Below are 25,019 nucleotides of genomic sequence, written 5' to 3' on the forward strand. Positions count from 1 at the left end.
AAACTGCAATTGGTTTCTGCTTGTGTGCGTAAAGACTCATTTTTGCTTTGCATGCTATGGGCGGTATTTGCTGCGGGATCGAAGGCGGTCGCCCACTCCGGCTTCCACAATTCAAATCTGCCCGTGTGCATTCACCCCAAAGTGGGAAGAACCATCGCGATAATTCCCCTCATTGCAGATTTTAATTCATGGCTCAAATATAGTGGATGCAAAACTCAGGTACCTCAAGTGCATTTTAACTCCTTAGTGATGAAACTAAGTTTAGCCTTAAATTTTATTCCTGTTTTGGGGAAGTGAGGTGATCTGAAAACTGCTATTCGCTCTATGAAAGGGAAGACCAAGGACGGCTTCACAAGCAGCGCTCTTAGGACAAAACTGTCTGCCTGCAGCTCTAGTTGTTAAAGCTACATCAGAGGTCTTCACTTTTGGTGTGTTTATTTAGGGGCCAATGGCTTTTTTTCCCCAACATGCAGATTCGTGTCCTGCGGCATCATTTGTGATGCCAGATGATATCCAGCATAAGAGAAAAATGCTGCATGCAAAGGACACAACTTTGTCACCAGTTGTATTTGGCTCGGCCATAAAACACAACATATGGAAACCCAGCCTAATTCTACAATTAAGCAGACCAACTTACTTCCCCCCGTAACACTCCAGGACTTACACAGCTACAGCGGTCTGAGGATGGCGGCAGAAAATGTCATTTTTTTTTTTAAAGTAGTACAACAAAAAGAAAAAACTATATAAATTTTATAGTGTGGTAATCTTACTAACCCATAAAATAAAGTTCTCGTTTTTGCTGAAGTGTATGCTGTATGTAGAAACAAGACCCACCCAAAGATGGAGGAATTATGTTTTTTTTTCTTTCCATTTCTCTCAACTTAGAATTTTTTTTTTCTTAAAGTTTTCTAGTAAATTATGTGGTCCATTAAAGGGGTTGTCCCGCGCCGAAACTGTTTTTTTTTTTTTTTTTTCAATAGCCCCCCCCCGTTCGGCGTGAGACAAACCCGATGCAGGGCTTTAAAAAAAAAACAAAAACGGATAGTACTTACCCGAATCCCCGCGCTCCGGTGACTTCTTACTTACCTTGCGAAGATGGCCGCTGGGATCTTCACCCACGGTGGACCGCAGGTCTTCTCCCATGGTGCACCGTGGGCTCTGTGCGTTCCATTGCCGATTCCAGCCTCCTGATTGGCTGGAATCGGCACACGTGACGGGGCGGAGCTACGAGGAGCAGCTCTCCAGCACAAGCGGCCCCATTCAGAAGGGAGAAGACCGGACTGCGCAAGCGCGTCTAATCGGGAGATTAGACGCTGAAATTAGACGGCACCATGGAGACGGGGACGCCAGCAACGGAGCAGGTAAGTGAATAACTTCTGTATGGCTCATAATTAATGCACGATGTATATTACAAAGTGCATTAATATGGCCATACAGAAGTGTATACCCCCACTTGCTTTTGCGGGACAACCCCTTTAAATAGTACCACTGAAAAACACAACTTGTCCCACAAACAACAACAAGTCCTCAAATAGTCCTATGCTGTTGGATAAATAAGACAGTTATGATTTTTTGAAAGCAGGAGAAAAGACAAAATAGGGGGGGGGGGGGGCTGGAAGGGCCGGGTCCTTAAGGGGTTAAGTGCATTTAAAAGCGAGCATTTACCACTTTTAGCCTATAAGCTAAGCTTATGGACTGAAAGTAGGTCACTCGTAGAGTCTGGGGATGCAAGTTTTAGACTTGCACCTCTCCCGTTGTTCCCACGGAGTGAGCACTCAAAGCCGCCACTCAATGCATTGAGTAGTGTTGCTAACTAGTCCGTCTGTTCTATAATTTTATATGGGCAGGCTTATTTAGCAGCAATCCTCAATTCATTGATCGGTGACTTGCAGAGCTGACTCTTGGGGAACGATGGGGGAGGGACATATAAAACTTACATCCACGGACTCCTCGGATCACCTACTTTCAGTCTATAAGTTTAGCTCATCGGGCTAAAAGTAGCTGACACTCCCTTAAAGCCCCAGATATTCCCTCTATATCACTTTAAAAAGAAATCATACATGTAAGTCGTCAGTACTTACCAGCAGAGTGTGAAGTTGGGCTGCATGGTTAGAAAAAAGCCTGGGTGACTGCTGACATAATTGACAGACTTGAGAGATCTAAGAGAAAAAGAAGTGAAGCAGCTGTGATAAACTTGTCAGTTCCTACATGATTGCGAGCTCCTTCATTTCATCCTTTACCTCTTGTAAGGCTGTGGCTTTGTGGCCCGTGACCAGACGGCACATAATTATGTGCTCTAGTAGAATTACTTGGAAGGACGACAATATCGGGCTGCTATCCAGCACTGCAATGGGAAAACAGAAAGGTGAAGATGCAAACAACCTGGGAGGCCTGCGGTGCATTGCTGCAATGTCATCTAGTACCTGAACAAGAAGGGGCCGAGCTGTACAGAGGACAGCAGCCCGGAGCATCGCCACCTATTGTGGTAGATTGGTTTAGCTAGACGTGTCTATGAACAAAGGGTGTATGAGGCATCACTAGTAAAAGCAAGATGGTATCAATCCACAAAAGGCGAAAAAGCCCTATGAGGTAGTTGCTAATACTTCTCTAAAAGGGAAAAGGAGTCTTCATTGCACTTAGACATGGGTGCAATTCAGCTATTGAATACAGCTTTAAAATGATTCTTGTTTGATATCAGAGTAAAAGCAGCTGTTCCTCTACTATGACTACCACTATCATGATTTACAGTTAGGTCTGGTGCACACAGCTCTGTATTCCAGTATTAGGGCTGCCAATTAGTCCGCTGGGGGTTCTACTATAACTCCATATGCCTCCAATTACCCATAGAGACATTGTTTTTTTCTGTCAGATTTAATTAAAAAAAAAAAAGCAACTTGTGGCACGCTCCATCAGAATCTGTATGTACAGAAGCATTTACACTAGAAGCATGGCTACTTGGGGAGAATCTCGGTCCAGAGGAGTTGGTACAGTGGTGTAAAGCCGCCACAGAACGTAGCCACTTCAGAGCCATTCAGGCTTCCTGTGCTCTCACGTACCCCTCTACAAGGCTCTGTCGTGTGTAGGAGCCCTTAAAGTTAAAGGGGTTTTCCATGCAAAATACTATTGATGACCCATCCTCAGGATAGGTCATTAATAGTTGATTGGCCAGGGTACCAAGAGGCGGACCGCAGCCAATCAGGTGCCCACACTGTAACAAAGAGGGGTCGAAGCAGAAGCTGCTGCTCCGATCCATGTAACAGCTGCGCCTGTAGTTACAAGTGCCGGTCACTACAAAGGGTTGGAGCAGCAGCTCCAACCTGTGTATTGCATTGATGACAGCAGGCACCTGATCAGCAGGGCTATCAAGAAGCAGACTTCAACCGATCAACTATTGATAGCCTATCCCGAGGACACGTCATAAATAGTATTTTGCATGGAAAACCCTTTTAGTCTAATGTTCAGTTCATAGCCAGCATACAAGAAAAGTTTGTTAATGATGGGGTCAGCAGGGCCGCAATGTTGTACAGCCAGCCTGCTGACTTTGCCCTCTATATAAACACAATTTAACTTACTTTTGAGTTTCTCCAGCTGCATTAGAGCTTTATCTGTGTATTTCTGAGCCTTCTCAAGATATCCTGCCTGCATGGAGTGCATGACGGTCACCTGGTTACATTTAGGTTTTTTTTTTTTGGAGGAAAAAAAAAAATTAGATAAAAATTTAAAAGAAGAAAGAAAAAAAAAAAGCTATCAGAGAAGCTGTAAAAGCTCGTTCGTTTTGCCCCCCATAAATAACTCAGGTATCAGAATGGTGAAAAGATCTGATCAATGGAACCCCCAAGAACTGGGGTGACGGATCCTTTACTCACGGCCAACGTGCTCATAACAGAAGGCACCAATTATAGCGAAGTGCTAAGTACACGGGCCGAGTACTACACGTTTCATACATATCTTCCAGTAAAAAGAATACGGCTTTGATTGGGTTTCCACATGGGTTCTGTACAGCATTTTTAACCTTCCTTTTATGGCATTTTATAAGCGTTTTAGATGTTCCTTTTAAAAGGGGTTTCAAGCTCTTCAAACCTGATGAGCTATCCACAGGATATCAATAGCGGATTGGCAGCGGTTGGCCGCCCAAGACCCTGACCAATGAGCTATTCGCTCAATGGCTGTCAGCCTGTACCCAGCAGGAAGCGGATATCTCAGTACGATGTACTGATTCACTTCAATGAGATTTGTGCCACCAAACAACGTATGGAGCCGCTTCCTGTTCCATACAGGGTGAGAGATGCCCTAGTAACCACTTGATTGGCTGTGTTCCGGGCCATGGACCCCGGCCAATCAGCCATTGGGCAATCCTGTGGATATTGCCGTGAGAATCCGCCATTAGTGTCAGCTTACATAATGGTGTATTTTAACTGGGGCATGAGCAACATGGATCTGAAGCTGTACAGAAATGAGAGCAGGGATAATGGAAACAAAACTTTAACCCAAATGACAATTTAATTACCATCCAATGACTTTCACCGCTCAGACTTACCAGATATACCAGAACACACATGTGCTCTTTGGGCAGCCAGTGGAAGAGATCAGCTGGATTGCTGGGTAAGATTTCATCATCATGAAGAGTAGAAATGGTTTGAATGCATTGCTGCAGCTGCTTGAGACATGGCTTCACACTCTTCACCTGTAATACAGCAGCTTAGTTTAAGACATAACGTACAAAAACAAGACGTCAATGCGTTTCTACCATCGTAGCGGGGTTTATAATGCCGGGGGACATTTAGAGTTCATTAGCAAAGGATTCTTCCATATTATACTACTGTAACAATCAGACCCCCCCCCCCCCCCTCATGGAAGTATTCAGATACTCCTAGATACTGCGCCATTACTTCCAATTGCTTTTCTATACTGCACAAAACAAAAACAATACCTGATGGATGATGTTTTACAAGTAATCAAAAGTCCTAGATTTCAGCTCTGGAAGAAATATGCGAAGGGGCGCTGTTTTCGGTCATACCTGTCCTGCATCCAAATAGTGCGTCACTTGTAGAACGAGGAAGAAAACCCGCAGGGACTCCTTCTGGATGGGATTACCCTGCCAGTTCTCCACGATTTGCCCACACAAGGTCAGCAGGGGGTGTACTTCTTGTAGCTTCCGCTCCATCAGCAAAAGCTAAGGTGGAGATTGAAGAAACATTTACATTGTCCGATACGGATTGTCATGCTGTAACGTGCCGATATACGTCTAGTGACATGAAAAAGGACTTGTCCGCTCTACTTCTCCCAGTTTGGCACATTTATGTTTTAATATACAATACTGAACAAAGAACCTGAGTAATCCAGCATCCACATCACACATGGGAATACTGCTGCCAACTTCTAAGGCTTCCCATGTAGCGGGCCTTACAATGAGGGCGATGCATATTAGGGACCTATGGTGATTAATTCAGAACAGCAATGTGAAGAACTGATATACATAGCATAAGGTAGACGGGCATGCCGATTACAGCGATAGGTTTGTATTTGGGAAGCAGCTTCGCAGAAACTCACATTACCAGCAGCAGTGCACACAGAGCAATCCCTGATAGTTGGCCAGCCTGCTCACACTGCCTGCTGATTGACAGCTCTCTCCCTATGCACAGCAGTAGGGAGACAGCTGTCAATTAGTGGCCAACACACAAAGTTGAGGGGTTGGGTGGCCTGGTTTGCAGCTCTTGAATGGTGAGGACTAATTCTTGTAGTCATTTAGGTATTCAATGGTACTGATAGAATGTGGTAAAAAATGCAGCAAAGAGGTGGTGACAGATTCCACCGACATGAAAACCATCAGCACCAAGCATACATCTTTATGAGATAAAGCCGCCGTCTAACATTTTGCTGGTCTTCTGCAGGAACAAAGGATCGACAATACTGAAATCCAACATGTCCGATTCCGCTTTCCTTCGAGGTCTGCTGCCAAAGGAAAGTTTAGAGGCTCCCGGGGGCTTCGGTCTACTTCTCTCACCCGTTTGGTTAGTTTAGATCTAAGTTTCTACAATAATTTAAAGTCTTATGAATTTACTCATTTCTTAAACATTACATTTCCATGTGACAAGTAGTCAAAGACTCCAATGTAAGTGATTATGTGCATGCAGTTCTAGCTAGGAATGGTGATTAAAAAAAAATCTATAGCTTGTATACTTACCATTCCTTTGCTCAGTAAGAACAACGCTCTGCAAAGCAAACAAAAAATATACATCAATTTGAAAGACCTATTTTTACAAGGAATGAGTCACTGATTTTTAAACTGTAGATTCTTTTTTTAAATTCTCATGTCTGTAGATGTACTATGGAGGCGGCCATCCTGCACAGGCTGCAGCCAACAGCATTTGGGGAAACACTTTAGGCCATTCACACAGTGGACAGGAGCTGACCAATGATGTCTAGGGAGGGGGCAGAAGGGGCGCCGTGATCACCGTGCAGGGAGGGGGTAGAAGGGGCGCCGTGATCACCGTGCAGGGAGGGGGTAGAAGGGGCGCCGTGATCACCGTGCAGGGAGGGGGTAGAAGGGGCGCCGTGATCACCGTGCAGGGAGGGGGTAGAAGGGGCGCCGTGATCACCGTGCAGGGAGGGGGTAGAAGGGGCGCCGTGATCACCGTGCAGGGAGGGGGTAGAAGGGGCGCCGTGATAATTGCAGGTGGGGAATCCTGTGTTATGGGTATATAGGCATTACTTTTCATTGTAATCTTGCTAGTGATGCTAATGAGATGACTGCAAAGTTTTCCCCACAGAACAGGAAGCATCAAACTATTTCTAGGCTTAGTGGTCAAAACTGCAGGATTTTAGGTTTTTAACCATGCTACAACTACATCCCGGACAGACAATATTACTACAGCAGGGGGACTTTTCAACCAGTCCGCTTTTGGACATAAAAATAAAAAAATCCATGAAGATAACTTTTTCTAAAGTAGTTGTCCAATAAATGCCAATTACATCATCATACTTATAAGAGCTCAATACAGTTTTGTTATAATAAAAGAAATTAAATTAATAGCGCTCCGGCGGTGCCAGTTTGAAAATTTGATAGGGTGGATCATGTAGATCATGACACTTTTTAAATAAACGTTCAAAAACTTTGTTCATACAGGAGGTTATTTCTTAATGATTCACCCCCTTTAAGGCCGCTCTCACTCGAGCGCTTGCCAGCGCATACCGCACGAGTGGCACGCAGCAGTATATGACACAAGTCCCCATGCATTATCTTGGCACATAGGGCATGCTGCATTCTTCTTTGCATGCCCATTTCGCGGGCTCCGAGAGGCTCCATTGCCGATAATGTAAAGTTAGTTACCGCATATGATGCGCCCCAAATCCACGCGTGGTTCGTGTTAAAGTACACTCGTGTGAGAGCCCTACTCACACAAGCGTTTGTATAGAGTGCAGAGCAGCGTTTGGGCTCGTTTAACTGCATTTTTACTGCACATTTTGAGCAGTAACAATGCAGGCAAAATAAGCCGATGTCACCACTTTTTTAACCTTCCCGCTGGCGTAGTAAGTAGTGTTAAAAACAGCGTTTTTAAGGCTCCCTATTCGTTTCAATGGGCGATGTAGGGTGTCAAAAATGCCCTGCAATGCTGAAAAATAGGACATACAGCGTTTGATTTAGTGCGTGCGCTAAAAAGCTTGTCTGGGAGGCCCCACTGAAATGAATGGAGGCTTACTGCAGTTTTTAGCAGGCGTTGAAACCACGCGCTAAAGCTGTAAAAAAATGCCTGTGCAAGAAAGCTTGTAGGCCGCTCTCACACATGCGTTCACAAAACGCCACATTCAAAATTGCGGCATTTTACTGCGGTTTTGAACTGCGTATTTTTAACGTAACGAGTTTTTTATGTACCTTATCATTGTGATGGGTGTTGAGGGGTGTTAAAAAGAGCTAAAATGCATAAAAATAGAACAGACCGCGCTCAAAAATCACAGCGTTAGAAATGCGTTCGAGCGGTAGTCTGCGGAGCCACATTGAATTTAATAGAGGAATTACACAACAACTAGCGCGGAGTCTCAAACATTGCGCTAATTAGTGGGCTGTGTGAGAAAGGCCTAAGCATGGAGACACTGAAAAATGAAGCAGTGCACAAACTACAGCCAGGGGCCGGCATACACAAGTATAGTATATATTTAGCCCACAGCAGAAAATCAGCTGTAAAAAAGGAAAAATATACTTGGAGAAACAATCCTAAATTGAGGTTATTTGCAAATTAAAAAAACAAAAAACAAACAACTTCTGAAGTTAAGTGAATTTCTCCCTCGGGGTGAATTGCAGATTAGACCGCTGTCAGATCTACGTGTGATCTTCAGTCATTAGGGGCGTTGTCTGGGACGGTAACTACTGGGTGGGCCGTCGTGTACAACAACTGGAGCATTCAGGCCGACGGACATGAAATAAGCCGGGCCACATGCTGCAAACGAACCGTCTGGCCTGCAGCAAGACTTCCCCTCCCGCCATATCCGACCGCCCTAGACGTCTCGAGGAAAAGCTGGGTGTGATCCAAGGGGTAAATAACTGTATGATCCGCTGCCCAGACGCTATAGCGGACCACGGTTAAAAAGAGATAAGCTAGGGGGTCTTCCACATCCAGAATGATCCGGCAGTAACCGATGTCAGAGGGCAATAGACTGATCACTAGGGAACATCTGATGCAACACGGTGCAGGAGACACAAAGACATTCATGACCCAACAGTCAGAACAGCCGGGCAAACAGACTGGGGCTCCACACAGTGGTTGATGCAATTTAATGGAGTGGATGCCAAAAAAAGAAGAAAAAAAAAGTATACCTATGATTGGACTAGAGCTGTTCATATTTGCCCATAGTTCAATAGGTGGACCTTCACCACTAACATTTATCATATAGAGGTTTTATGGGCTGTATACAGGCGAGCAGCCACATACAGCTGCCCAGGAGAAAAACATGTTTTTCCTAAATGTACACCTGCTACCTGCAGTGTTTGCCCTTCAGCCTTATTGATCATCATCACAGATGCCAGGAATTGCAGCCTTTTGAACTGAAAAGGCAAATCTGTCTGTATTATCAGAATGCCTGGAATTAAAATACTGCTGAGGTAAAATACAAGCTGCACTGTGATTGGTTGCTATGGGCAAAAGATTTTCTTTAAAATCTCAATTCATTTCAATGTGTTTTTGGTTCAAGTTTTAATCCCGGTCAATACTAGGTATCCCTGCTAGCTTAATAATCGTATACATGTGGCAACAACGTCTGCCCATTTGTGTAGACATAGCTTATGATGTGCACCCTCTGCCTCGCGGCAGCGGAGCAGAGGTGTACCTGCGCATCACCAAATAAATCTGTCTGGTCACACTCCATAGGGAACGCTATAAATTTTCAGGATAAAACGTGGCCTATGCCCTTCCTCAAGATGCAAGCCATCTGCCTGCCAAGTTTCATCACAATCGCTTCAGCAGTTTAGCCATGAAAAGGTGACAGACAGTTACTTTCGCATTTATATTATTAGTATGGTTTACCTGGCTGACATTGCAAGTTCAGGTACAGCCCAGTCATTACTGGTAGCATTTAATTAAGGGCTTGTACCCATGACCATATTTTCACTGTGCATCACACGCGTGCATTGGAGTAAATGTACTTTCATTGATCCATGCATGTTCAATGAGAGACTGTTAATACACCCGAGCATCCACGTAAGAATTTCCATTAGTCCCATTGAAATGATTGGTGCCAACTGCATGTTGGCCAGCGCTCCATTCAGAGTGATGTCACTGCCGGGGTAAGAAATGACCCAAGCAGTGGTAGGAGAACAGGGCATGGGAGTCCCATTTCTGAGATTGGTGGGAGTCTCACTGGTGAGACCCCCAAAAGCAAGTTATACTTAGGGGATAACTTGAAATTCAGGTACAACCCCTTTAATTTTTCAGTCTTTTTTTTTTGCAGTATTTCAGCTATTCTGCACTAAATAGGGTGGGTTTTGCACCAACCAATGTACACTGGCCTGAACCACAACAAATGACCTTTGGTGGGTGTATGCCACCATACTGTATGCATCCCTTTCATTCTCAATACAATGACAAAATCTGTTCCATTTGTGCTTTTGGAAACAGAAAGGGAACAAATAAATTGATGCATGTTGCACTGTGTGCATCCAGCCGTATAAGCTGTGCTTCACAGCAGCGCTCCACCTTGGATGGACATTGGCTGTATAGTCTGTACCTGGATACTCGAAAAACTTAAAAATAAACCAAAAACTAAACCATTAAAACAGAAAAAAGTAATGAAAATATGTTTTCTTAGCAGTCTCACATTGCAGAGGCCTTACTTACGTATGTGGTTGCTGCATGTAATGTAGATATTTACCTGGTATACTCCGAGCCCACCACCCGGGCGTACTCCGCTCCAACTCCAAGAAGGTCGCAAGCTGACACCAGATCTTTCTCAAGTGTGTGAAGTTGCTGAAATTTTGAACAACTGATTAAATGGTGGATTTCACATTACAGGACTGCATTTATTTTCGCCATGTCAGTCACTTACCGCAAGCTGGAAGAGCAGCCGGCAATGCCAGTAGGGCGTTTGCTGAGAAATCTGGATGGCCTTACGCAGGAGAGGCTTGGCGGCATCCACGGAGTTCTGGAGCAAAACATGGAGAGAAAATAGATTCCAGAATATTTCGGCTATACCGCTATATACATTCTCATAAAGGAACTTACAATTAAATATTTATACCAACAAATTGTATATTGTACATGGGGGCAAAAGCTACAGCATATAGTAGCTGGTAGTGAGATGGTCATGGATGGCAGAGGCTGGCCAACATTTCTTATTTTGAATGGGATCCACCGATAATCCAGTATTTCTCTGACATGGCAGACATCGTTCTCCCCGGACAGAAGTAATGCCAGGTCTGAGCTATCTGGCAGTTGCTATTCTCTGTTGCTCTACTGCAGTAACCAGCATGTTTGCTTAGGGCTCTTTTAAGGCCGCCTGCAGACGAGCAGGTTGGATCCGGCGGCAAGTATTCTCGCCGCGGGACCCAACCCGAGCGCCTGCAGGGACGAGCGCATACTCACCCGCATGCGCAGGCCGGAGCCGGCAGCTGGGTGAGTGACGTTTCAGAAATAGGACATGCCGCAGTTTGTTTGCCGTGCGAGAATTCACGTGGCCAAACCGCGGCCGTCTGCATAGGATTGTGTTTGTTAACGCAATCCTATGCAGGCTTTGAGTGGCGGAAATCCCGCGGGAAATCCCACACGTGTGCAGCCGGCCTAATTCAGTACTAGGGGCTTCCACTTTCCTGCCATTAGGTGAGCAGGAAAGCGGCACCCCTCTGATCGAAAGGATCGTTCTTATGATAGAACTGAACAGCACTGAATGGACCCCATTGACTATATTAGAACCATTGAATATAATACATAGTAAGTACGGCTGAAAGGAGACACCCAGTTCAGCCTAATTTTGTGCAGTGTTGATCATGCAGAGGAAGGCACAATGCCCAATTTTCATCTTTTTCGGAAAAAAATTCCTACTCAACTCCAAATCCAGCAATCAGAATAAATCTCTGGATCACCGACCCTTCTGAAGTAAATAGTGGATGGTGATAACGAATCGCCTAATATCTGCCACAGATACAATTTCATCAAATGATCAGGTGAAACAAGGACCATCCCGGCGTACGAGACACGACTCAGTTGGGCGACCTAGAAAGGTTGTCCATTCTGTAACTATCTGGACATGATCGCACCACGTTTCCAGCACCAATTTCCTCAACATCTTTACTTCCTCTCAGGCCCCATTCTGTATTTCCAAAGACCCCCTTACCACTTATGGAGGGGCAGGTGACCAACATGTCTTCAGGCGAGGGAATAGGGGGTCTGGTTTCTTGAAAATACAGAATGAGGTGCGAGAAGAAATTAAGATGTTCCGTAATTGCTATACAAATAGATTGACTGATGGTAGAAACTGTCCGACCCGTTTAACGGCACTTTTACACCGTATTTTAGTCACAATCTGTAAGGTGCTTTTACATGGAAAGATCATCATTAGAGATGAGCGAGTAGTGCCTTAGCCGAGTATCTCCCTGCTCGTCTCTAAAGATTCGGGGGCTGGCGCGGGTGACATGTGAGTTGCGGCGGGGAGCGGAGAGAGAGATCTCCCCTCCGTTCCTCCCCGCTCTCCCCTGAATCTTTACAGACGAGCGGGGAGATACTTGGCTAAGGCACTACTTGCTCGAGTAATGTGCATTAGCGAGTATACTCGCTCATCTCTAATTATCATTCAGTTTACAAACATGCAGAAAACCGAACGCGGGATAGGCCGTGTAAACAGGCAGTAATCACTTATGAATGACTGCCTGTTTACTGTGAATGGAGGCGGGTGGGCTGGAACGATTGCAGACCCCCCTCCATCTACATTCAGTCAGCGATGCTCGTTCTAGTGTAGAAGCGCAGCAGCGATTATGGCTGGGGCGGCCCGTCAGTCATCTGTTGCCCAATAGATCGTCCCGTGTAAAAGCACTCTAAGCCACAACCAGGAGTAGAGAGACCGACTATAACGGAAAGAGTTGGCACGTAGTTTGCAAGATACGGCCGTGTGACCAGGGCCTAAGTGTTGACTCAATGACCAGCTGCCCCTAAGCCAGGGAAACATTCAATATCTATGGTGAAAAGTTGCTAATGGCAAATAATTCAATATAAAGTAGATTATTGTCATTATTAACCCTAAAAGTGCACATCAGATCTCTTATCACTCACCTCCTGACAGTACAGCTCGGACAGCAGGCTCGCGGCTTCAAACTTAACATCTTCGAACTGAGGAATCTGATGGCGGCGAGTTAAGCTTGAAAACGTAAGAAGATATTTTTTGCATTCACAAGGTTACTAAGAACAAAACGGTGTAAATCCAGGGAACTCCGTGAACAGTGGAGGCTCTGGAGTCATGTGTGGCCTGGTAAACTCACTATTGGGGCAAGTAGAGGCAGATACAGGAGATGTTGCCCCACAGCCGTCTTGTGTGCCATTATACCCCTGCGGATGCCTGCAGCTCCGTCAGAGACAGGGCGGCTTGTTACTGGGGGCCTCTACTCAACTAGTAGAGCAAAAGATTAAGAATATCACAGCTCATAAAAATACATATACCCTGTAGGTCGGGCTCCCACGAACGTGTTTGTCGGCGTGCGAGTAGACAATGACATGCTGCGAGCCACCAATCCCCATTCACTATCTTGGTGTGTAAGCGCATGCAAACCGTGATTCTTTACAGTTTGTGTGAGCGGCATAACTGAAGTCTAAGGGATTTTGTACTGCAATGCAGCGCGTGCGAAAACTGCGCAGGTAATACACTATGAGCACGCGGTCGTGTGAGCCCAGCCTTCTAGTAAGGTCACTTTCACACAGCCGAGAATTTCGCGAGACACACGAATACGAACCCCATTCTTTTGAATGCGGTCATACACATAGCGATGCAGGGGGGAATCGCGGCATGTCCTATCTTTGGGCGTGCTCTTTCATCGCCCAATATTTTCAACAGGGGCGGCAAAGCATCGCACTGTGTGCTAGGTGCAGACGAGGCTTCCCAATGAAAACAGGATTAGTACTTCCCCAAAGCGATGTGAGATGTCGATACAAAAATATTGCCTTGCATCGGAGGGGAATATCACACGTTAATAAGCACAATACCTGCCCGTGTTTCACAGCCTGATATCGCACTTGCCCGTGTGAAATTAGTTTAAGGGCGTTCTCACTCACCGCTCTTTACCGGGGGGCCCCGAGTGCTGCCCTAACCGTGGTACAACGCCGGTATTAATTTCAGTAAGGCTTTGTAGACCCGCGCTTGAATACAGCGTTTCTAACGCCGCAATGTCTGTTCTATTTTTGCGCATTTTGTAACGTATCTCATCACAATGATTGGCTGCGTTAGAAAGCGCCGAACGCTGTACAATGCGTTCAAGAACGCTGCTCGAAATTGCAGTAAAACTCTGATTTTGAAGAGGCGTTTCCTGAACACGTGAGAGTGGTCTACAGGGATATTTAACATGCAGATATTTCTGTAAGTGTTCCATTCATTCAAAATATCTGGATGAAACTCCCCAAATGAAAGCACAAAGGTCGCCGACTCCACTCCGGCATCTCAGCGCCACCATATAGTCGGTCGGCCATGTAAGGGGACATTCACATCACATTTCAGCCATCTGTCAAGTGTAAGAGACTAAGGTAATATCTTTTTATATTGCCACCCATAGAGCAGACAGAGTTGGTCAAACACTTCTTGACCAGGTTTTTCCTCCCTTTGTGGAATAGAAACAGGCAGCACACCATGCGTTTCCGTGCCACACACACAAAAAAAGGTATGCGTGTCAAATACTTAACATTACAGCCAATAGAAACCGTAAAGCTGTGTGCCTCTATTCATTTACTGGATACGTTCTGTTCTCAAATGCCAAAAAACCTAGAAAACTTATCAAAAACGTGTTAAAAAAGATAAAAATGTGGTCACACTTGGATTGTATAAGCTACAAATAGGCCTCATATCCATGTACTGTTATTCATGCATATTAACAGCCTGATGTGAATGGCGCTGCACACTTCTGTTACGGACGCGCTGCCGTACGCAAGCATCTATCACCCACAGAATGTTCATGTCTTCACAAACACAGAAAGCTTCTATTCCGTCACGTTTCATTTTTTGGGGGGGGGGATGGAAAATGTAACGCCACAGACTGCGCTACTTCCCCGTCTAATCACTGATCGTGGCAACAAAAAGTAGAATCGTGATCCCTGAGAAAAAAAAGTTTCTCTCAGTAATCACAATTCTATTTTCGTGTTTAAAAAAAACCAGAAACTTCACAGAACCGAAGCAATCGGAAGCTTTTTTGTTTGCTTTTCAGTTTTTTGAAACCCTATTGAAATCAATGAGGGTGCTTGTGGTGGTGGGGGTGAGCCCTTCACCCCCATTTTGAGTTCCACTCCTCCTAAAACAGAGCGGAGAAATGGAAACCCTGAACTGACCCCAACGGTGGTGTGAATTTGGCCTAATCTTCTCCGTACTGTTGAAATAAGACCGCCAACCAGGAATGGCCGAGCGCGAACGTACCGCGGTCTGGCATCAGAAAACGAACGGTTTTATCTTTACCGCAGTACAAAAGGATACTTGCTGTGAGATCAGCCACTGAAAGACAAAAGCAGAGAATGTGTGTTAGTTCCAGTGCATTTAAAGTACCATCCGGTCATTACAAGGGAGCCACAAGCAGGCCAACCACTAGTACCAGGGCGCCCGTTGGCCCGTGATGTACTAGAAATGAGTGGCCTGCAGAGTGGTGAGCGTCTTCTGCATATTCTACAAGGACTTCCACGGACCAGGCATAGTAACCCTTTCATCACCTCTTCTGGGCAGCTGGGTGACCATGCAGCACAAGGGCATCTGGACCATCATTCAAAAGCTCAGCATGTGCACTTTAAACTTAGGTAAAGCACGCGGCCATTGGGGTCAGCGGGCAACCGCTAAATGCGGCACCGTCTGGTGCACCATATTTAGTAAGGCCTATAGAGAGGGGTCCGCGCATTCATGTACTGCACAGATAACGTACAGCTGGGTCTTCACCTTCTGGAAAGGGGTCCACGTGCCCCCGACGTTTACAGCACAGTGCCCAATCCCTGAGGTCGCTTTCACATGGTCATGGAAAATCGCACATTTGTGAAATGCGAGACACACTTCTCTTGCACGAACATGAACTCCATTCTTTTGATTAAGGTCATATACATGACCCATTTTTCCCCCACATCGCCGTGCAGGAAAAAACTGCGGCATGTCCCATCTTTGGGCGTTCCCTTGGAACGCATCGCCCATTGTTTTCAATGGGGCCGGAAAGAACATCGCACAACGTGCCATACGCACGCAAGCTTTGCCACCGAGAACAATGGGAAAAACACTTATCAATCCTACGTCGTGGCTTTCAGGGTACTAGAGCCTCCATGGACGTCCGAATCACATCTAGTATCTAAGCTAGAGGCTGAACAGAGTACTAGAGCCTCCATGGCCCATCCGAATCACATCTAGTATCTAAGCTAGAGGTGGAACAACAGGGTACTGGAGCCTCCATGCCCCCCCTATAACATCTCGTATCCACACTAGAAGCGGTACAACAGGGTTGTAGAGCCTCAATCACATCTGTATCCACATCTGTAGCCTGTATCACATCTTGTATTCAAGCTAGAGGCGGTACAACAGGGTACTAGAGCCTCCATGCCCGCGGTATAACATCTTGTATCTAAGCTAGAAGCGGTACAACAGGGTAGTAGAGCCTCCATGTCTGCCTGTATCACATCTTGCATCCAAGCTAGAGGCGGTACAACAGGGTACTAGAGCCTCCATGTCTGCCTGTATCACATCTTGTATCTAAGCTAGAGGCAGTACAACAGGGTACTAGAGGCTTCCTACAAGGGGTTGGTTCTGATATTGTATAGATGCCAGCTAATGAAAGTTGCTGTCCAGAATGAGACCACCATTACTGCCTGGGCCTTCCTAGCACCCAAGGGGCACATCAGCTCACTTATTTGGTGACACATGACCAACATAGCTAGGCAGACTTGGCATTCAGAGGTCTGAGAATGCTGGTAGACAACGGGTTAGGGTGCAGTAATGTCATATATACCATGCAGAGATCACTGGAGGACTCCATCCACAGGGAATCATTACCATTAGGGCGGATTCACACGGGCGTATCTGCATTTGCGCCGCGTACTTGTGCATTGGGCGATGCATTTGTGGGCGCGTCTCTGCATTTTGTTCTGTTTGCACTAGCAAGTTGTGAGCATTTTCACGTGCAGAATAACCCGCACTCACAGTCCCAGCCACTGAAATGGCCAATTCATGTAATTAGTTCCATATGTACCATTTCCCTGCGCAAATACGCATTTTTAAAGGTTAAGGGAATTGCGCAGGAAAGATACACCCCAAAATACACCCTTGTGAATGAACCCATTAAAATCAGCAGGTTCTATTCACTGCATACTGTGCGTGCAAATACTGCCATATGAATCCGGTCTGATCGTAGGGCAGGTTCAGATCTTCATCTGTAATAGCGATAGACACGGGTCCGTAACACGGGAAGATGCGAGATGTACACGGAGTACAGGGGTCCGTAACGCGGGAAGATGCGAGATGTACATGGAGTCCAGGGGTCCGTAACACGGGAAGATGCGAGATGTACACGGAGTACAGGGGTCCGTGACACGGGAAGATGCGAGATGTACACGGAGTACAGGGGTCCGTAACGCGGGAAGATGCGAGATGTACACGGAGTACAGGGGTCCGTAACGCGGGAAGATGCGAGATGTACACGGAGTACAGGGGTCCGTAACGCGGGAAGATGCGAGATGTACACGGAGTACAGGGGTCTGTAACACGGGAAGATGTGAGATGTACACGGAGTACAGGGGTCCATAACACAGGAAGATGCGAGATGTACACGGAGTACAGGGGTCCGTAACGCGGGAAGATGCGAGATGTACACGGAGTACAGGGGTCTGTAACACGGGAAGATGCGAGATGTACACAGAGTACAGGGGTCCATAACACAGGAAGACGCGAGATGTACACGGAGTACAGGGGTCCGTAACACGGGAAGATGCGAGATGTACACGGAGTACAGGGGTCCATAACACAGGAAGATGCGAGATGTACATGGAGTACAGGGGTCTGTAACACGGGAAGATGCGAGATGTACACGGAGCACAGGGGTCCGTAACACGGGAAGATGTGAGATGTACACGGAGTACAGGGGTCCATAACACAGAAAGATGCGAGATGTACACAGAGTACAGGGGTCCATAACACAGGAAGATGCGAGATGTACATGGAGTACAGGGGTCCATAACACAGGAAGATGCGAGATGGACACGGAGTACAGGGGTCCGTAACACGGGAAGATGCGAGATGGACACGGAGTACAGGAATCCATAACACAGGAAGATGCGAGATGTACACAGAGTGCAGGAGTCCGTAACACGGGAAGATGCGAAATGGACACGGAGTACATGGGTCCGTAACACGGGAAGATACAAGATGTACACGGAGCACAGGGGTCCGTAACACGGGAAGATGTGAGGTGTACACGGAGTACAGGGGTCCGTAACACGGGGAGATGCGAGATGGACACGGAGTACAGGGGTCCATAACACAGGAAGATGCGAGATGTACACGGAGTACAGGGATCCATAACACAGGAAGATGCGAGATGGACACGGAGTACAGGGATCTGTAACACGGGAAGATGCGAAATGGACACGGAGTACAGGGGTCCGTAACACGGGAAGATACAAGATGTACACGGAGCACAGGGGTCCGTAACACGGGAAGATGTGAGATGTACACGGAGTACAGGGGTCCGTAACACGGGGAGATGCGAGATGGACACGGAGTACAGGGGTCCATAACACAGGAAGATGCGAGATGTACACGGAGTACAGGGGTCCATAACACAGGAAGATGCGAGATGGACACGGAGTACAGGGATCTGTAACACAGGAAGATGCGAGATGGACACGGAGTACAGGGATCTGTAACACGGGAAGATGCGAAATAGACACTGAGTACAGGGATCTGTAACACGGGAAGATGCGAAATGGACACGGAGTACAGGGGTCCGTAACACGGGAAGATACAAGATGTACACAGAGCACAGGGGTCCGTAACACGGGAAGATGTGAGATGTACACGTAGTACAGGGGTCCGTAACACGGGAAGATGCGAAATGGACACGGAGTACAGGGGTCCATAACACAGGAAGATGCGAGATGTACACGGAGTACAGGGGGTCCGTAACATGGGAAGATGCGAGATGGACACGGAGCACAGGGATCCATAACACAGGAAGATGCGAGATGTACACGGAGTACAGGGGTCCATAACACAGGAAGATGCGAGATGTACATGGAGTACAGGGGTCCATAACACGGGGAGATGCGAGATGTACACGGAGTACAGGGGTCCATAACACGGGGAGATGCGAGATGTACACGGAGTACAGGGATCCATAACACAGGAAGATGCGAGATGTACACGGAGTACAGGGGTCCATAACACAGGAAGATGCGAGATGTACACGGAGTACAGGGGTCCATAACACAGGAAGATGCGAGATGTACACGGAGTACAGGGGTCCATAACACAGGAAGATGCGAGATGTACACGGAGTACAGGGATCCATAACACAGGAAGATGCGAGATGTATATGGAGTACAGGGGTCCATAGCACAGGAAGATGCGAGATGTACACGGGTCCATAACACAGGAAGATGCGAGATGGATACGGAGTACAGGGGTCCATAACACAGGAAGATGCGAGATGGACATGGAGTACAGGGGTCCATAACACAGGAAGATGCGAGATGTACACAGAGTACAGGGGTCCGTAACACGGGGAGATGCGAGATGGACACGGAGTACAGGGATCCATAACACAGGAAGATGCGAGATGTACATGGAGTACAGGGGTCCATAACACAGGAAGATGCGAGATGTACACGGAGTACAGGGGTCCATAACACAGGAAAATGCGAGATGTACACGGGTCCATAACACAGGAAGATGCGAGATGTACATGGAGTACAGGGGTCCGTAACACGCGGAGATGCGAGATGTACACGGAGTACAGGGGTCCGTAACACGGGGAGATGCGAGATGTACACGGAGTACAGGGGTCCGTAACACGGGGCAATGCGAGATGTACACGGAGTACAGGGGTCTGTAACACGGGAAGATGTGAGATGTACACGGAGTACAGGGGTCCATAACACAGGAAGATGCGAGATGTACACGGAGTACAGGGGTCCGTAACACGGGGCGATGCGAGATGTACACGGAGTACAGGGGTCTGTAACACGGGGAGATGCGAGCTGGACACGGAGTACAGGGGTCCGTAATATGTTCACACTCCATGGATTTGCTGTGGATTTTGGCGCAGGTCCACAGCACAGTTGGCGGGATGCGGACGCTGTGGAGCAGTCCGGAGACGGACAGAAAACCTCCAGTACTTGTGAACGCCCCGTATGGAGGCGGCACACGGAGCAGAGCTGCTGCGGACATGAATGCAGACCCTCGCCCGCTGCGGAATATACCAAGACCGTTATCACCTGCAGGGAGCTCTAGATGCAGATACTTGTGAGGCTCCACCGGCAGATACAAGGTATCTCCAAGAAGCCACAATGTATCCATGTGGAGCCGCGGCCACCAGAGAAGGTGGACATACGGGTGACCACAGCTCTGCATGGATACATACCTTGTATCTGCCAGGGAAGCCTCACAAGTATCTGCATCCAGAGCCGTCAGCAGGGTGATAACGGTCTTTGTATATTCCGAAGCGGGTAATATATGGAGGTCCCCACTGAGGGATGTACAGGGGTCCCCACTGTTGGAGAACATGGGATGTATGGGGGTCCCCCAGAGGGATATATATATATATATGTGTCCTCAGGGTTATGCAGGGGGGTCCCCCGCGGGGTGGTCAGCACTATGTCCCGGCGTCCCGCTCCCCCCGTGGGGTGGTCAGCACTACGCCCCTCTCCCCCCGTAGGGTGGTCAGCACTACGTCCCGCTCCCCCCGTGCGGTGGTCAGCACTACGCCCCGCTCCCCCGCTCACCGCCTTCTCCAGGTGCTGCCGGGCCAGCTCGCTGTTCTTGGTGTGGTGGTACAGCACGGAGCCGAGCTGCAGGTGAGTCCGGGCCTCGATGCGCTGCGGCGGCTTGAACTGGAAGACGGCCTGTAGGCAGTGCACACACAGGCGGATTTTCGGGGGACTAGAGGTGCGGAAGTGCTCGGCGAAGCCCAGCAAGGCCAAGTACCAGGACTCCGAGGCCTCAGCCTGCGGAGCGACCACCGCCGCGGCCGCCATCACTGACACCAACAACAAGGCCCTGGCCCCGCCCCCGCACCCAAGCCTCGCGAGAGCGCGGGGGGTTCTGGGAGTTGTAGTCCCGGCATTGTCTGCCTGGGCCGCTGTCCCTCCCCTGTCCTTGCGGTGACACTGGCGACTATGCAGCCGTCCCAACAAGGCGGGGTTGTACCTCGCGTTCACACGGAGGGAATCTCCGGCCGATATCGCGCTTGTACAATTTACGTAAACTGTCGCATCTACTTGCGATTTTCAAGCGCGTGAAAACAAATTGCTAGAGCTTCAATAGTTTTCAGTGGTACAAATCGCATCGGAAATAACGCGTGATTCCTTACGCCGAATCGCCCGAAAATAGGACATGTCGCCATTTTTTGATGCACTGAAGCCTGTCTGCACCGGAATCGAACAGCGCCAAACGAACCGCATTAGCTATAGCGAGGTCTCTTGGGAAGAAGGCCGCCCTCCTGCGGCGCTCTGCCCTTCATTTAGCGCCAGATCTGCGACAGACCCTCCAATGTTCCAGGACTGACGTGACCGCGGCCGCACGGCTCACACACACTTGCGTTTTTTTAACGCAAATGGTAAAAGCATCTAATGGTAAAAGCGTCGCACGTTCGTGTTTTGCCATTTTTCTGTGATGCATTTAAACATTGAAAAGGCCCATTGACATCCGCGTGAAAAATAACGCAGCGTTACATAAAAACCGCAAGTGGGTAGGAGCCCCACGGCTACATTCACAAGAGCGCAAATCTCACTCAAATATGGATGCTGCGAGGTGAAAGAGTCGCTGCACGCCCTACATCCTCGGAACGCGTCGCCCGTTGTCCTGAAGGGGACAGTCCGGCACATCACCTGTCGCGTGGGGTGCGTACGAGGACCACACGAAGGTCCCTATTGATACCAACGGGTAAACATACTCCGGAGGAGCGCAATTTCATTGAAGTCGTGAGGTTTTTGCATGTAAAGTGCCTGGCATCTGCGGGTAAAATGCGTGTTGGCAAGCGCAATATCGGCCGTGTTTCTTGGCTTGACATCGCGTTCGCTCGTGTGAATGTAGCCTTAATGTGTTATTGACGTGTCTGAGTTCCATCCGTACCGCCATCGGACGCGACTCGTGTGAAACTCGCCCGCGTGAATACAGCCTGAGGGTTCTTTCACATGGGCGTTTTTCAGTTTTCTCGGCGGCGCCGATGGCTCACCAGGCCATCTGAACGGGCGCACAGATGTTTGATTTTTGCGCCCGTTCACCATATTTTCACTCCCAACGTAGTGAACTGGAATATGGTTTTCTCCAGCGGGCTTCAGGGTATTCTGCAGCTTCCTAATTGTGTAGAAGTAGTATGCGCACACTGACCAGGTCAAACACAAGGTATCAGTCTCATGCTCAACATGGCTCTCCTGGGAGGAACATCCAGACAGGGCCTTTTATTGAAAAAGTATAACACCTGCCCTTTATGGGCGTTTAACAGATTACATCAGTAACATATATATATTCTTATTCGCTGGGTTATATAGAATTCCCCGCCTCCCCCTCTCCCCAACTCTCTCAAGTAGAAGCCTTTGTCTTTAACATGTGTCCAAATCTGAAAGTGAAAGTAGGTATCCCTTTGTTGGAGAAGGTCCTGTGTGGGGGATGGGGAGGGACTGGGAAAACACTCAATATTGAATACAGGTATATATATATATATATATATGTATAACACTAGGACCTTCAACTCTTAGAGGCTGCTTGTGTAACATATATATATATTCAGCTAACATTATACCACACATCTTTCTCCATGCCATTGTCCGGCAACTACCATGATGAAATTGTGTGGCCATTACACTCCACAGAGCTAAAAGTCATTACAATAACATAATACATTTGGTTTATATAAATCAATAGACATTTTATACTAATTATCATGTCTACTACAATCCCCCCTTGAAATGTCTATTCTCTAACTTTCCCTAGTAATTCCAAAATCCCCTGCGAGTGACCCTCCTTGGGGTCCCAAATCTAGGCAGGCCCATCGAGCATACCAAGGTAAGCTCTCTAAGCCAACCACGGGTTCTTCACAGCCCTTGCGACTGGACCACAGCTGGCCTGGGTCCCCCGTAGTCACCGACTCGTAATTCCAAGGAGGGTGGTCTGACCCTATAACTGGAGCGCGTTGTAGGTTGGATTTAGAGTCTTCAAGGGGGTGTAGGACTTGTCCACTCCATCTGGGGATGCATCCAGTAAACTCATTGTGGGAGCGGCTTTTTCCACAGCAGTTTCACAGGTCTTTTTGACACAGGGGACAACACAGCAGGCTAGAATAGAAAAGATAATCAGTACACATAGAACAGCAATGCCTATCTGCACCAGAATTCTCTGCCACCCACTCATCCATGAAAAGTACTGGTCCCAAGGGTCAGTTATCCCTGAGTTTCTTTTTAATTCTTCCGATAGTGCGGTCAACTTTTTAATGGCAACTGTGACTTTACCCGTGGGTCCCGTATTGTCTGGGATGTAGGTACAACAAGTCTCCCCTATCATCTTACAGACACCCCCCTTCTCAGCTAAAATCATGTCTAAAGCCATTCTATTTTGAAAAGTCATAGTCGAGGCAGGTCCTAATTGGTCAGCTAGTCCCTGTAAGGCATCTCTGGTGTAATTTATAAATCGCTGCTGATTGTAATAAATATAATTAATCCAGTCAACGTTTTTATTTACCGTAATGATTGGGAAAATGGACTCGAATCCAGCTTTAACTTGGTCTCTAGCTTTATACTCGTCAGGTACCCCCCTTGGCTGTCCTATGGCGTCAATGTACACGTGTAAATCGAAACTACCGCCAGGAGCCTCTCGTCTCACTCTATGATAACTATTGGGGGTAACCTCATTATCCTCAACGTTATCTGACAGGATGTGGAGGGGCATAAGGGCTTTTGCTAAAGCACACTCCCCTGTCCAATTACCTTCCAGACGGGTCCTCAACCTCATGTCTCCACAAAGCCAGTAAACGTCTCCTAAGGACTGGACCTGATTCTGCGTCCATTCCCCTCCCAGTGTACTGTAGGAGGAGCAATACCCATTGGTGAAGTTCCCCAAAAATCTCCCCCCTTGTCGGTTTGCATAGCAGGTGTAGTTTCCGGGGTAGATTGTAATACTCTCCCCGGGGCGAGGCACTTGAGTGATTATGGGGTATTCCTTTTTCCACTTCTCACAAGCAGTGTGATTGGTGGAAATGTTCGTGAAGAGACTAAGGAAACACTTTTCAACATCTACAGGGAGATTCAGTGGGACCGTCCCCAAGTGCGGCCGGGCACTACCGCACACGTAACAGTTAGACTTGTTGCTCTTGTTGGCGTTGTACCTCATCCACTCTAACCAGAGATTCTGGTCAGAGTAGCCAGTCTCTACTGTCATGACGTCTTCAAAGGTAGGGTCGGCTATGGCCATCATGTTCGTCAAGGTCTTTATTTTGGGGCGCAGGGGGTTAAATATAGGCACGGGGCTAGGTGAAGGCCTCCATTCGGGAGCATCTACCATATCCCTTATTTTAAACTTCCCTAAGGGATCTGTCCTCCCGTACCGGTATGTCCCCAAACAATAAGTCCCCTCGTCTCCCGGGCTTGGATTTTCTATGGTTAGTGTAAGAACCATATTAAAGCCAAGCAACATGATGAATTCAGCCTTCCAGTTCCCACTATCCTTATTATTTTTAAGGAGGGTCATACGACTAATTAGGGATTTCCCGCTCTTATCTTTTTTATTTACGGCACTTCGCGGTTTGTAGGACCAGTCTGTTCCTGTGTTCCATCCCACTGATCCCCAATAGCGACAGTCTTCTCCCCAGACATTATCAGTAACACAAATATATTGAATTCCCCGGGTGTACAAGTCATATAGCCAACTGGATCGGGCTAAATCCGGCCCATGGTGGGATTTTGTTTTTAGACACGGGACCACAGTACAATAGTCGAAGGAATATGTGGCCACCTGAGTGTTGGATGAGTTATACCAAAAGGTAACAGTACCCTCATATTCCTCCGACCAAGGATTCCAGTTGCCACCCTCCTCTCTCGTGATTACTGCTCGAGACCCACCTCCCACTCTGACGAGTCCCAACCAGAATAATGTCCACAGCATGACTAGACCTG

The 25,019-nt window shown here is 47.5% G+C and overlaps 1 protein-coding gene across 2 annotated transcripts in view; it reads right to left on the reverse strand.

Moving 5' to 3' along the window:
* MAU2 (MAU2 sister chromatid cohesion factor) overlaps positions 1-20,915 on the reverse strand; it is a 46,650-nt gene extending 25,735 nt beyond the window's left edge. Inside the window, exons 1-11 of one of the 2 annotated variants that reach the window (XM_066604526.1) lie at positions 20,637-20,915; positions 15,148-15,165; positions 12,753-12,818; positions 10,537-10,632; positions 10,363-10,457; positions 6,185-6,212; positions 5,018-5,173; positions 4,538-4,684; positions 3,573-3,663; positions 2,241-2,344; positions 2,082-2,159 (exon numbers count right to left, since the gene is read on the reverse strand). In XM_066604526.1, coding sequence (XP_066460623.1) covers positions 2,082-2,159; positions 2,241-2,344; positions 3,573-3,663; positions 4,538-4,684; positions 5,018-5,173; positions 6,185-6,212; positions 10,363-10,457; positions 10,537-10,632; positions 12,753-12,818; positions 15,148-15,165; positions 20,637-20,888 — 1,131 coding nt within the window. In that variant the 5' untranslated portion in view covers positions 20,889-20,915. Of the gene's footprint in view, positions 1-2,081; positions 2,160-2,240; positions 2,345-3,572; positions 3,664-4,537; positions 4,685-5,017; positions 5,174-6,184; positions 6,225-10,362; positions 10,458-10,536; positions 10,633-12,752; positions 12,819-15,147; positions 15,166-20,636 lie in introns of both variants that reach the window. The other variant, XM_066604525.1, reaches the window with a different exon arrangement.
* Positions 20,916-25,019: the final 4,104 nt, after the last annotated feature.

Source organism: Eleutherodactylus coqui, chromosome 5 (genome assembly GCF_035609145.1).
Source record: "Eleutherodactylus coqui strain aEleCoq1 chromosome 5, aEleCoq1.hap1, whole genome shotgun sequence".
NCBI lineage: Eukaryota > Metazoa > Chordata > Amphibia > Anura > Eleutherodactylidae > Eleutherodactylus > Eleutherodactylus coqui.